The 13,535-nt window shown below is 34.8% G+C and overlaps 1 protein-coding gene across 4 annotated transcripts in view; it reads right to left on the bottom strand.

The window, feature by feature from the left end:
• ADAMTS19 (ADAM metallopeptidase with thrombospondin type 1 motif 19) overlaps positions 1 to 13,535 on the bottom strand; it is a 239,082-nt gene that overhangs the window by 160,339 nt on the left and 65,208 nt on the right. For all 4 annotated transcript variants that reach the window (XM_039236685.1, XM_039236682.1, XM_039236684.1 and 1 more), the window contains one exon: positions 5,429 to 5,472. In XM_039236685.1, coding sequence (XP_039092616.1) covers positions 5,429 to 5,472 — 44 coding nt within the window. The remainder of the gene's footprint in view (positions 1 to 5,428; positions 5,473 to 13,535) is intronic.

The raw sequence follows: 13,535 nt of genomic DNA, 5'->3' as shown, positions 1-13,535 counted from the left end.
CTTTAGGATTTGGTAGGAAACTTACATGGTTTTAATTCACTTGTTTCTATTCTGTAAAATATTTTGTAAAATATTGGAATGGTCTGTTCTTTGTAATGTAGTAGAAATCATCTATAAAATCCTCAAGGCTCAGTATTATCCTGGAAAGATTTTCAAGAATTGATTAGATTTCTTTCACTGTTCATAGATGATAGACTATTTTTCGTCTAGCCTCACAGCTAGGGGTGGTCTACTATTCATGTTTCTTAGCATAACCCTAGTTCTCTGCTCTTTATATATATTTACATATTCTGATGCAAATTTCTATTTTTATCTAATCCTAAAATCATTACCAGTTAAGAGTCTATAAAGATTTGAGAGCACCATATTTTTAGATTCCTTCTCTATCAGTCACAGGAAGAGGTAATTAGTTATTGGAAACTGTATTGTTTTTCTAAGGCTTCTGTCATAAATTACCAGACATTTGGTGTCTTAAAACACCCACATTTATTATCCTACAATTCTCTACATTAGAAATTTGGCCCAGAATTCACTGGCTAACATCAAGGTATCACAAGGCTGTCTGTACACCTTCCTGGAAGATTCTGGGGAGGATCCATTTCTGTGCTTTTTCCAGATACCAGAAGCTGCTGATGTTTCATTGGGGGGCCCATTCTTCTATCTTCAAAAGCAGTAATGTTAGGTTAAACCTTCACATTACATCTCTCTGATCCTGTCTTCAGTAATCACATCTCCCTCTGACTCAGCTCTGCCGCTTCCCTCTTCAGTCTTTAAGGATCCTTGTGATTACATTGGGCATACCAAGATAGCCCAGGATAATTTTCCTTCTATTTTAAGGTCAGTTGAGGGGCAGCCTTAATTCCATCTGTAACCGTCATTTCCCTGTGTGATGTACCATAACATATTCCCAGGTTCCAGGGACTGAGACATGTACATCTTCGAGGGCCATTATCCTGACTGCCACAGAAAGTAACAACCTCACTAGCAACACCAGTGGATAGAGAATTGCATCCATGATTGTAAGTTATGTCTCCTGACATTTAAGGATACCACAGACTTCACCCAACCTCAGATTTAAAAATTTCTAAATTATACTGATATGCTTTGAATAGATCTCTGGTTACAAACTGAATCTCAGTTTCAGGAAGGCTATAAGGTGACACACATATGTTTTAGAATTGATATTCTGTTGACAAAAACTTCTAACAGAATTTTTTTCTTCTAGTATCTGTACACCTACCTACCAATCTACCACCATCTATGTGACAAAATCAACAGGAAAAAGTTATTGACGGAATGGTAAAGCAACTTCTACTTTTTACCTGTAGCTTTTCAAATATAAGTTTAATAAACAGGTACAACTTATCATAAATAAATGAAGCATTTATTTATAATATCCCACAACACTGATACAGCCCAACACATTTAAGATGTACACACCTTTTGCATCAGCAAATGTGCAAAACCTCCTACTGTTTCAAAGTTAAAATGCTGGTAAATAAGTTATTTCCAAGTTTATCTTTTTAATATATTTTAATGTATACACTTTTGTTCTATGACTTCATACAAAATTACTTTTCTCATCTTCAGTCTCCTAGTTGTACTGTCCTCTGTTAAACAAATACGTTACATCACAGAAGAAAGCTGACTCTTCATTTTAAGATCTGAGGCAGAGCCTAGTAGCACTACTTACTAACAGTGATGCTGGGCAAATTTGCAACCTCTCGGCAAGGGAATAAAAGGGTGTGATAGAAACTAGCACAGACTGAATGCCAATTAAAAACTAGCTGCCTGTGGGATGCATGGGTGGCCCAGTTAGTTGAGTGTCTGACCCTTGATTTCAGCTTAGATCATGGGATCACAGGGTCCTAGGATTGAGCCCCCTGTCAGGCTCTACAATGAGTGTGGAGCCTTCTTAAGCTATCTCCGTCTCTCTCATTCCCTCCCTCCCTCCGCCCCTTTCCTTCACTCGCATTCTCTCTCAAAAACAAACAAGCAAAAAAACCAAACAAACAAACAAACAAAAGAACTAGCTGTCTTTGCAAATGTGACAGTTTCACAACATTCTGTGAGGTCAACAATATAGTTTCTATTACAAAGTTGAGGAATCTAAACTTTCAATGTATTAAATAATGTGCCCCCATCCCTGTAAGTAATAAACAGCAGAGGTCTAATTTAAACCTAGATGTCTGTAGGGCATCTGGGTGGATCAGTCGGTTAAGCATCCAACTTTGGCTCAGGTCATGATCTTGTGGTTCACAAGTTTGAGCCCTGTGTCGAGCTCTGTGCTGACAGCTCAGAGCTTGGAGCCTCCTTTGGATTCTGTGTCTCCCCCACTCTTTGCCTGCCCCTGCTTGTACTCTGTGTCTCTCTCTCTCTCAAATAAATAAACATTAAAAAAATTTAAATCTAGATGTGTGATTTCAAAATCCATACTCTGTTCTATTTCAGTGTTTTCTTCACCTGTGAAGTAATAATGATAATAAAACTAGAGAGTTCAGATTTTGAAGAAATTAAATGAAATAATGTCACTGAAGTGTTGCTCAAATTACAATGCATAGTGTAAGGCCAACCACTGTTTTTAAAATACAGGTGTTCCTCTTCATTTATAATTCAAGTTAATTCTATAAATTCAAAGCTTTTAACTGCTATCTCTTACTACACTTTTGGGAGACTGGGTGAAATTGTCACCTTCAAGTCCTATAGTTGGATACTATACTATGCAGACTAATATAATTATTATTATCCAAAGGAATAAATACAAATCCATTTTCCTTTCTCCTTCCTCTCTTCCAATAGTTTCATTACACAGTGCCTGAAGTGAAATGGGCGCCTTCACAGCACTAACAATTGGAAGAAGCCAGAAGGTATAAAACACTGACATAGGAAAAGCACCTGACAAAAATATAGCCCATAATATTACATAAGGAGATTTTTCAATGTGTATCAGTAAACATTTTATAGATAAGCTCTAATCCAGAGATTGAGAGCTGTTTAGAGGACCTGCAAACCACAGATGCTTCTTTAACTTTGGGAACAATTCACAGAGGAGTTACCTGCACCTTCTTAATAATAGAGGAAATAACTAATATTGCCCCATATTTTTCTGTCCTTATAAATAGTATATGAGTATCAGGGAAAATGTCTTGCACCTTAAGTTACAGAATAAAAACCTTAAAGTGGCTTTAAAAATAAAGAAATTTATTGGCTCACACATGTGGAAGCCCAGAGCTTAGACCGAGCTCTAGGTTGAACGACTGAGGGATTCAGCAACATCACCAAGGAGGCCCCAAGAATCTAAGGACTCAGATATACAGAGAAATCTCAGCAAGAGCATAGGATCTTCCACATCCTGTAGTATAGTTATAGTATTTAAAACCAGTTTCTATCAAACTCTTAATGGTCAGGATGAATACCCAGGGGGACTGAATGCACCTCTTTCCTGATGAACCATACGTACTCATCAAGGTACTTCATTATCCAAATATGCTTTAAACCAGAAAATAAGTTTCAGAGATAATATATATCATGAATATGCATGCAATTTTCAACCAGCAGATTTACCAAGATGTGAAACCCAGTCATAATCAAAAAGAAATTGCTGGGGCGCCTGGCTGGCTCAGTCGGTTAAGCGTCTGACTTCGGCTCAGGTCATGATCTCATGGTTTGTGGGTTCGAGCCCCACATCGGGCTCTGTGCTGACAGCTAGCTCCGTGGAGCTGCTTCAGATTCTGTGTCTCCCTCTCTCTCTGCCCCTCCCTGCTCACTCACTCTCTCTCTCTCTCTCTCTCAGAAATAAATTAAAAAACATTAAAAAAATTAAAAAGAAAAAAAGAAATTGCTTTGGGGCACCTGGGTGGTCAGTTGACTAAGCACTGGACTCTTGATTTTGGCACATGTCATGATCCCATGGTTCATGAAACTGAGTCCTGTGTTGGGCTCTGCGCTGACAGTGCAGAGCCTACGTGGGATTCTCTGTTCCCTCTCTCTGTGTCTCCCTCCTCTCCTTCTCAAAATAAATAAGCATTAAAAAAAAAAAGAATTGCTTTGCCTCATGTTAGCATTGCTTCCTTAGGCTGTGCGTCCAAGCTACAAAGAGGCGGATAAGCTAATAAAATTATGGGAAATACTTTCCCAGCTGCTGATTTCTCTCAGGTGCTTAAATGAGGCCACAAGTTGATCTGCTACAGTAGAGATGGCTCAGGGGCACTAGAGTTGTGTAAGTGGAGGTACAGCTCATTATCCTGATATAGGCTTCATTGGTAATCAAAAGCTTCTGTGGTTAGGATGATTAAAACTATAGATCAAGGTGTAGTTTCTGGAGATTCAGACAAAAAGAGGAGAAAACTGCAGGAAGCAGGAAAATCATCTCTAAATCAATTCAGGTTTTCTTCAGATGTCTAGATCTTTTTAGGCTATGGCCCCTTTTATACAAAACAATCCTTTGATTCCATCATTATCTATCTGCCTAACACTATTATGACTACTTTCTACTTTACTATCTCAGATTTTAATCAGCCACGGTTGATGAGAACTTAAATGATGGAACTACTTTGAAATTATTTTTTAAAATACATGTACCCCTTTATTCTTTTTACTTTTTTCAAACTGTTCTTCTTACAAAGAACATGAGATGTCAAAGATGGTTAAGTTAAAGTATCTCCTCCTCTACAGAAATAAATCACATGATATGTCAAAGCCAAAGTGGACTCTTAACTATACCTTACCAATAATGCCTTATTATATACAGTTACATGACCTAAAACTAATATATATATACCTATATAATTTATATATAGTTATACATATGGATAAGTAAATTATGTAGCTGCATTTATATTAGCATATACATAGCCATTCTCTCAAAATTAAGAACTGTGGTTTCATGGGTTCTATTGGCTGTGTAGTTATGTTTTAGGAATTTTAGATATCCAGGACAAAATATAAAAAATTTACTATTCTTGGTATAGAAAATCTTCATTAGTTGGGCAAATGTGATGAAGTTTCCCTGACATAGTCTGCAAAGTACTTCAGGCATTTACAACTCAGGAAAGATATATTAGCCTGAAAAAAGTCAATCATATTGACATTAATATATTTTGCCTTGATTTAGCAATACTAATAGAATTTCACTGAATCCATGTTCACATCTTTGTGAAAATAAGAAGAAAGAACTCATGCTATTCTTAAAGCATTGTTTAAAATGTTTCTCCAGTATATGGTGTATATATGTCTTTAAGCTGTTTCGTTAATAACTTAAGTGTTGACAAATGATCAAACACATAGGCTGGAAATACATACCTGTGACATTATCTAAAAACATTCCATTAAAACCAGGACTCTCAAATAATTTCCTATACTACAATAAATGATGTGTTAAAGGTCCCCATAATGCCTCAAAAGTGTAAAAATTTTTACATACACTTACCAACAGTATCACATGGTTCATCTTTATGAACACAAAAATCTTTCCTAGAGAGGAAACAGAAAATGGAAGTAAATATAAACTTTTCCACAATCGATTATGTGACTCACTTTTAATAATTACATGAACAAATAAACCACATACTTTATCTCCAAGAATTTACTAATTTTAATTCTAAGAATGTATGAGAATTATTAAAATTTTAATGATACATTTTTACCTTATATAAATCCTGAAACATGCTGTTCTATTTCATAAAAAAAATTCAAAAATAAAATTCTATCTTGTTTTGAATTTTACAGGATTTCACTTTTTTATTATAAAAACTATATCTGATATTGGACCATGGCTTTCAGCCAAATATTATAAGATCTCTATTTCACAGACACAAAAATAATTTCCAGATAGAAGATTCAAATGTAAAAAATACAAGTTAAAACAACAAAATATTTTATATCCTAAGACTGGCAAATTTTTTAAAAAACTGGTAGTAATCATTTTCAAAAGGGCATGAGAAAATTAATATTTTATACAGGTAGGATTTAACCATGAATAATATTCTATAATTTGCTATTTGACTACTATATCTCAAAGAACATTTCATAACAAGTTATGATCTTTAGAGGCAAACTGTATGAAAGCACAATTTTATTTACCTTTTTTTCTTACTAGCTATGTGACCTGAGACAATTTACTTAATTCTTGTACCTTTGTCCTCTCATCTAAAAAAGGGGGATCTTTTTTCTTTTTTTTTTTAATTTTTAATGTTTTATTTACTTTTGAGAGAGAGAGATAGAGACAGCATGAGCAGGGGAGGGTCAGAGAGAGAGGGAGACACAGAATCTGAAGCAGGCTCATTGTATCACAATGAGCACTGAGTAAGGGATAGAACTGTTATACACCTGAAACTAAGATAACAATGTAACAATGTGTGCTAACCATATTGGAATTAAAACTTTAAAAAATGCTTATTTTCCAACTGTTTGGAGAAAAGCTATACATGCTCATTAGAGCAAGCTAATAAAGTCTGATATAAAATGGCTTAAGAGGGATGCCGGGGTGGCTCAGTCGGTTAAGTGTTTGACTTTGGCTCAGGTCATGATCTTGTGGTTCATGAGTTCGAGCTCCATGTCAGGCTCTATGCGGACAGCTCGGAGCCTGGAGCCTGCTTTCAGTTCTCTCTCTCTGCCCCTTCCCCACTCGCACTCTGTCTCTCTCTCAAAAATAAATTAATGTTGAAAAAATAAAAAATAAAATAAAATGCTTAAGAAAATGAGAAAAATCTGAATTTATTTTTAAGTCTGTTCATGAAAAAGATGTGTTAAAATTCCATTGTGGTTATAAATTTGTTTTCTTGTGATTCTAATTTTTGCTTTATGTTGAAACTAAGTTATCTCTCTGAACTTTTATAATTTATTTTGAATTAGTTTTAATTATTGTATGGAAACCCTATTTATCCTAATATTTTCCTCCATTAAAATCTATTCTGTCTGATATTAACAAAAATTAATATGCTATTAATACATTAATATTTGCTTGGTATATCTTTTTGTTTTACTTTCAGCTTTCATTTTCTCTAAGTCTCTAAAAAACATATGGTTAAAATTATAAAACCTGTTCATATAATTGCTTTATAAGTGAATTTAATATTTTAGTATAGATACATTTGGGTTTTTCTCTAGTTTCTGAATTCTATGTCCCAAGTTATATCTCTTTTCTTTTCTTCTTTGTTTTTCTTTCTTCCTATCTAGTCTTCTTTTCCTGTATCTTTTTCTGCCCTTGCTTGAAAGGTAACATTAAGTTATGTTCAATATATGGTTACTTTTACATTTAAAATATATTTTATTAGTTTTCTATTGCTGTTGTAACAAATTACACATAGTGATTTAACATAAATATATTATCTTACAATTTCAAAGTCAGAAGTGGAGAGTTTGTGGGATGAAATAAAAGTAGAGGCAGTACTGTTCCTTCTGGAATCCCCACATGAGAATCTGTTTCCTTGCCTTTTCTCACTTTCAGAGGCTGCCTGTAATTCTTGGCTCACAATTCCCTTTTACCTTCAAATCTGGCAATGGCATCACTTGATGTCTGCTTCCATCCTAACATCTCTTTCTCTGACTCTCTTGCCTCCCTCTTTCCCTATAACCTGTGATTGCCCTAGGCTCCCCTAGATAATCCAGGATAATCCCCCAATCTCAAAATCCTTAACATAATCACATCTGCAAAGTTCCGTTGCCATATAAGATAACATAGTACAGGGTCTGTGGATTAGAACATAGACAATATTCTATGTGCCACATTCAGTTGAAATTCTACAGTTAAAAATTATCTTCAGTGTCTTCCTGAAAAAAAGGACATCAGATGCTTTTATTTCCACTGCTCCCTTCAACTTTTCATATTTTTGTCTGACATGATAATTCTATCTCAATTTTTAAAATCACAAGTTAAATTCACTATTCATTATACCATCCATCCTTATTTAGATGTGCCCTTGTATTCAGCAATTTATTTTCTCAGTAATATCTTGCATGTTTACTTTCTAGGGAGCTTGTTATTCTGCAAGTACATTGTTCAGTATCTCGTTTGGTGAGTATTATGAATAATAAACGGTTCCACACTTTGTTTCTCATGTATTTATCCATAATGGAACAGGGGCCAAGTGCAAAATTTTACGACAACTGTACTGAATCCAGCACATGAAAAATATTATTTTATTTTTTTCTAGCATTCATAAATATAGAATAAAAGTCAGCAATCAACTTGCTCTTTTTTTCATGCATTTGGTTTCTGGTTAATTTTTTATTGAACTATGACTGACATATAACATGGTTTTGGGTTAATTTTAGGATTTCTTTTTGTCTTTGTAGTTCTGCAGTCTCACCTAGATGTTTCTAGTACTGATTTTCTTTTTATTTATCTTCTTTGGTCCTTGGTGTTTTCCAATTTGAGTCTCCCATGACACATAAAAATTCTTAGGATTGTCTATGTAGGTAATTTCACATTCTCTCTGTTATGCTAGAAAACCTTTAGGCCTTTAGGTGTATTTTAGCTCTTTTCATTCTGAGATCTGTTAACTCTCAAGCACTCTTTTGTAATTCCATCTCTTAACCACTCTATGCAGCCTTCTGGAAGAGTCCCTCAGATCTATGATCCAATCCACTAGTGCTCTCTTCAGCTGCATCTAATCTGCCTTTCAACTCACACATTGAGATTTTAAGTATAACAACATTTCTTTTATAGATGTTTATTTTCCTCAATTTTCACATCAACTTTTTTCCCCTCAAACAACTTATTCTCACATTTCCAATTTTTTGGTGTTTTTAATCACATGAACAGGCTTCTCTTTAACCCCAGCTTTTTAAATAAGTCTTTACTGGGACTCCTGGCCCTTACAATGGAAAATGCTGTCATTTTGTGTTTTTAAAATTTGTTTTAATGTTTATTCCTTTTTGTGAGACTGAGACAGAAGATGAGCGGGGGAGGGACAAAGAAAGAGAGAGAGAGAGAGAGAAACACAGAATCCATAGCAGGCTCCAGGCTCCTTGCTCTCAGCACAGAGTCCAATGTGGAGCTCGAGCTCATGAACCTTGAGACCATGACCAAGCAGAAGTCAGATGCTTAACCGACTGAACCACCCAGACTCCCCATGTCATTTCGTGTTCTGAAATTCTATGGTGAACTCATTTAGTTGCACTCTATTTGCAGTTGCCTTGTGCGATGTAAGTTGTGAAAGGGCCCCTTCAGAGTAGTTTTGCATGGTCAAAGTGTTGAAACACTTTCAACAAGTGTTTCAATGTGGAAATCATATTTGTGGTACAGAATCCCCAGAGCAGCTGGGTTTTTTTTTCCTAAGTTGCCATCATGGCTCAGCTAGACTGCTTCTAAGCAACAGACTGTGCTTTTTTGCTGAGCTTCTACCAGATCACACTCTAATCAAAGGCGTAGTTATCTAAGGGTTCTGGCTTCTATGCAATCATTTCAGCTCCAGTGCCACACTCGCAAAGCCTCCAAGTGTTCTCTTCCTCTGGGAGTTAAAACCAAGAACCCAGATATTTAGATCCAACGGCCTCCTCCCAGGGAAGCAATCGCTTTACCTCAGAAGCTCTCTTTTGCTTTTTGCTTTTTTTGGTGTTATTTATTTAGGTATTTGTTTTTGCTACAGCCTTTATTTTCTGGCTCATCTGTATATATAAAAGGATTTTTATTCTATTTCTTCTACAATTCCCAGATGTCTATAATGGTAACCTCATATGGTTATGTGGCCAACCAGATTACCACATAATTAAAGGAATGGAATACAATTTGTGACCTATCATACAGCAATTAGTATAGAGAAACATATATGTATTGTAAACCTGATTAGATCTTAATGTACATAGAACCAAGCCATATAGGCCTTATTCTATTATCATACTTTATATCATGTAGTTTGCTTTACCAAACTATGGAAAGACTGTATAACTTAACTGCCTCAATAAGATGTTCACATTGACCTCAATTGATAATGAACTATTTTTTTCAAAGATACCTTTCTACAAGTGGAGATAGTGTGAATTATGAATTATTGTAAACATCAGGAATTGTTATAATATATTGCCATTTCCTTCCCATTAAACTGGAGGGGGAGAAAAGGTATGTATAGAGAGCCATGGATATGAATGAACTACAGAATGATGTAACTTACTATCAACAATTAATCACTATAATTTTTTACTATTCCTCCTGGCAAATTTCTGACAGACATGATTTCTATATAGAGTCAATCCTTGATTACTAAAATAGAGGAGAGAAAGGTAGAGTTCCAAAAGAGAAGACAAAACACAACCTTAAATAATATATTTTCAACACAAGTTGCCTGACTTATTATAAACTTGAAATATTTAAATAATATTCAGTATTTAGGAATACGTTCACCATTCTGCATTTATAAATAACAAAAATAATTCAAGTGTGACTGTTGATCTCATGAATTTCTTCACAAAGAATCACTTGAAGTTTTATTGTTCCTCTGGGTCTCAGCTAAAAACACCTCTTCAGTATTTCACTAGGATTCAAGAAAGGCAGAAATTCAGACCCTATTGTATATTAGGCTTTCCTTTTCCTTTCTTCACTTAATTACCTCTATCTACCCTTAAATTTTTGGCTTTGGTTTATTTTAGTGGCAACGCTTTTGGTTGCTCCTGCTCTTAGACAGCATTATCAGACATCTTTGCTCTAAAGAGGGTCTGCTGCAGAGGCCTCTCACCTGACTGCTAGGGAGGAGATCATTCCCCATATCCAACAGACACAAAGTAGCATTACAGTGTGCTGTTTACTGATAACTGTGTATTTCCAAACAACAGAAACAGCACATGTTTTCATTAATTTAAAATTTTTAATGGTTTTTTTTTCTGAAAGAAAATATTATGTTTTACTCTGATTAATCTAAAAACTGGTTAATCCATTTTGGATAACTGAAAGTTGGCTGCTATCACTTGATACATTACGATTCACTGTACCAAACATCTTTTTTTAATATATATAGAAGATACAATCTTATCAATATTACTTGCATCTGTCTTAACATACCCTTATGTTCCAACTGAATTAATGTTGTAAAGTAGGTCAATTTCTGTTAATTATTAAAAAGTAACTAACAAAGAAATTTTACTAAATGAAACAGATTGTCCATCAGCACTGTCTTAATATTTCTACTTTTTAAAAAAAAAAAAAAAGATCTTCCTGAAAATATAGGCCTTATTTAGAAAAATGACTCTAAGTAAATGAGGGAGACACACTGAAATTGTATCATTAATCACTTGAACTACCATACCCTAAGCTTCTTCTAAGTTAAACTAGTGAACAGCATCCTTTCATTATTTTCAATATTCAAGATCAAAACTGAAAACTTAAGAAATATGAACAAAACATTCAGTGGAACACTTGTTCCCAGGGTTATAACTGAAAGTTTTGAAAATCTAAATGATTCTTTGGCAACCAGTGAGGCAGACCCTAACTATCCCCTAACACCCACCCCAGCATCGTTCCCCTGATGCTGTCATCCCCTGATTTGAACCACCTTCAAATATATCCCATTTTCTGGTCACTGGCTTCTAATCACAGAATTTGCCATGTTCAAATCCCCTGATTTGAACCACCTTCAAATATATCCCATTTTCTGGTCACTGGCTTCTAATCACAGAATTTGCCTCCCTACTCTATTCTAACCCAAAGCCATTTTTTTCAGAGAATCTAAATAAAGTGAATAAAGACTACAGTAATAAAACATGAATGGCCCTGAATCGTCCAAACTGAGTGGTTGACATTTCTAGTCTCCTTTTTCAATTTCTTAATGTCTAGTTTCTCCATTCTTCTTCTGATTCTAAGTACTACATAGAATTTTCTCCGTCTACCAAAGAATTCCAGAGAGACACCTCTTTTGGTGCTCACCTTGAATAAAGGTGGTCTCTCGGCTTAAAACTAACAACAAATGATGTAGGAAAAGATATCCCTTTTGTAGAACATATTCAGATTCTGAATATAATTACTGATAAAGAGGAATGGAAAAGGTCTGCTGACTCTTGCTACAAGTATATATTTAGCCCTTTTCTGGATCAGAAGATATACAAATCAAATTTATCACAGGGATACTATGCTTGGTTGTATAGGGTGTGTACTGTTTAATTTTAGGGATACATTTATGTACACAACAATGTAAAAAGCTCCCTCTACTGTCGCACAGTGCACAACATACACAACTGGATGTGGCTGAATTCATTAGGTGCCTTTTCTATGCCAAGCAGTGGATAAAGGGTAATAATACAAAGTAAAAAAAGACTTCTACTCTGAAGCCAAAGAAGATGATGACATATAGTCATTTCTGTAATGTGATAAGGGCCCAGAATCATTGAGGAAGAAGCCTGGGGAATTGTATTAAATAATGGATAGTTATTCTGCAGATGCCTTTGCCAGCAAACAAATGGAGAAAGAAACACCCACAACAGATGATACTGAATAATATGGTAATGCAGAAAATTAAGGAATCACATAAAACCAAACTCTTCACCTTAGAGCCAAGAATCACTGACTGTAAAGTATATTCAGATGTAGAGGGAAAGGGATTTTATGTGCTTTTTCTAAATGTACAGTACATCACATCATAATGCATGAAGCTGCAACATAACTATTTGATTTACATAATGTGAAACAAGGGACTTCATCTGTAACTAAACAAGATGATAAAACTATGACAAATGCACTGCTTATTTTCAAGAGCACTTGGACTCCTTCACACAGCCAATTTCTACTCAGCAAACACATGAATAAAACAAATTATTTAAAAAATGCAAGCTCTTTTCTCCAAAAGCACTGGAAGTACTTCTCAGTACAATTAAAGAAGAAATTGTGAGCAGCACTAAAAAAACCTCAGATCAGATTATAATTCTTAATCTTCAATTTTTCCACTGGCAACTTCTTTCAAGAAGGCCCAAATAATGTATTCTTAACTTCATAATATTCAAGATTTGGGGGGAGGTGAGGGGGGTATTGATTTGTTTGCTGCCTAGACTGACGATCAAGTGGATTCAAATCCTCTCATCTTTGGCTCACATTGGCTCATTGCGCTGAAGTCTGCATCACAGGGTTTCACAATGTGACTTTATGGAAATGATAGTTAGACTCTGGCAAGTGGGAAGGCTAATAAACTTCTGCTGAAGTTCTGATTTATGTTGAAAAAAAATGAAATGTTGCCTTTAATTTCTAAGAATGAAGATGCATCTGAGAATAAGTCTCATTGTCAAGTTTTATAGTGTCCTGGGATATACCTATGAATGATTCATTAAAAAATTATTCTATGAGTTGTTAACTTAATATATTTCTGCCATTTGTATATTTTATTGAATTTTCTATCTTACTTGCCAATGATGTTAGTTTAAAACTAACTTTCAAAAGTGCTGTACATAAACCAAAAACATTCTCGTTAATATGAAAGGCAAACCTATCATTAATTAAATTGTATTCTAAATTTAAGACTACTCTCAAGAGAAATCTATATCTTCAGGATAATTTCAAAGAGAAATGTGAAAAAAAAAAAAAACCATGAAGAAATCATAGACTTGACAACTGGGAG

The sequence above is a fragment of the Hyaena hyaena genome, unplaced genomic scaffold, assembly GCF_003009895.1.
Source record: "Hyaena hyaena isolate Hyena2069 unplaced genomic scaffold, ASM300989v1 scaffold_115, whole genome shotgun sequence".
In the NCBI taxonomy this organism is placed as follows: domain Eukaryota; kingdom Metazoa; phylum Chordata; class Mammalia; order Carnivora; family Hyaenidae; genus Hyaena; species Hyaena hyaena.
The sequence above is the reverse complement of the archived record's forward strand: the minus strand, read 5'-3'. Positions and strand labels throughout refer to the sequence as shown.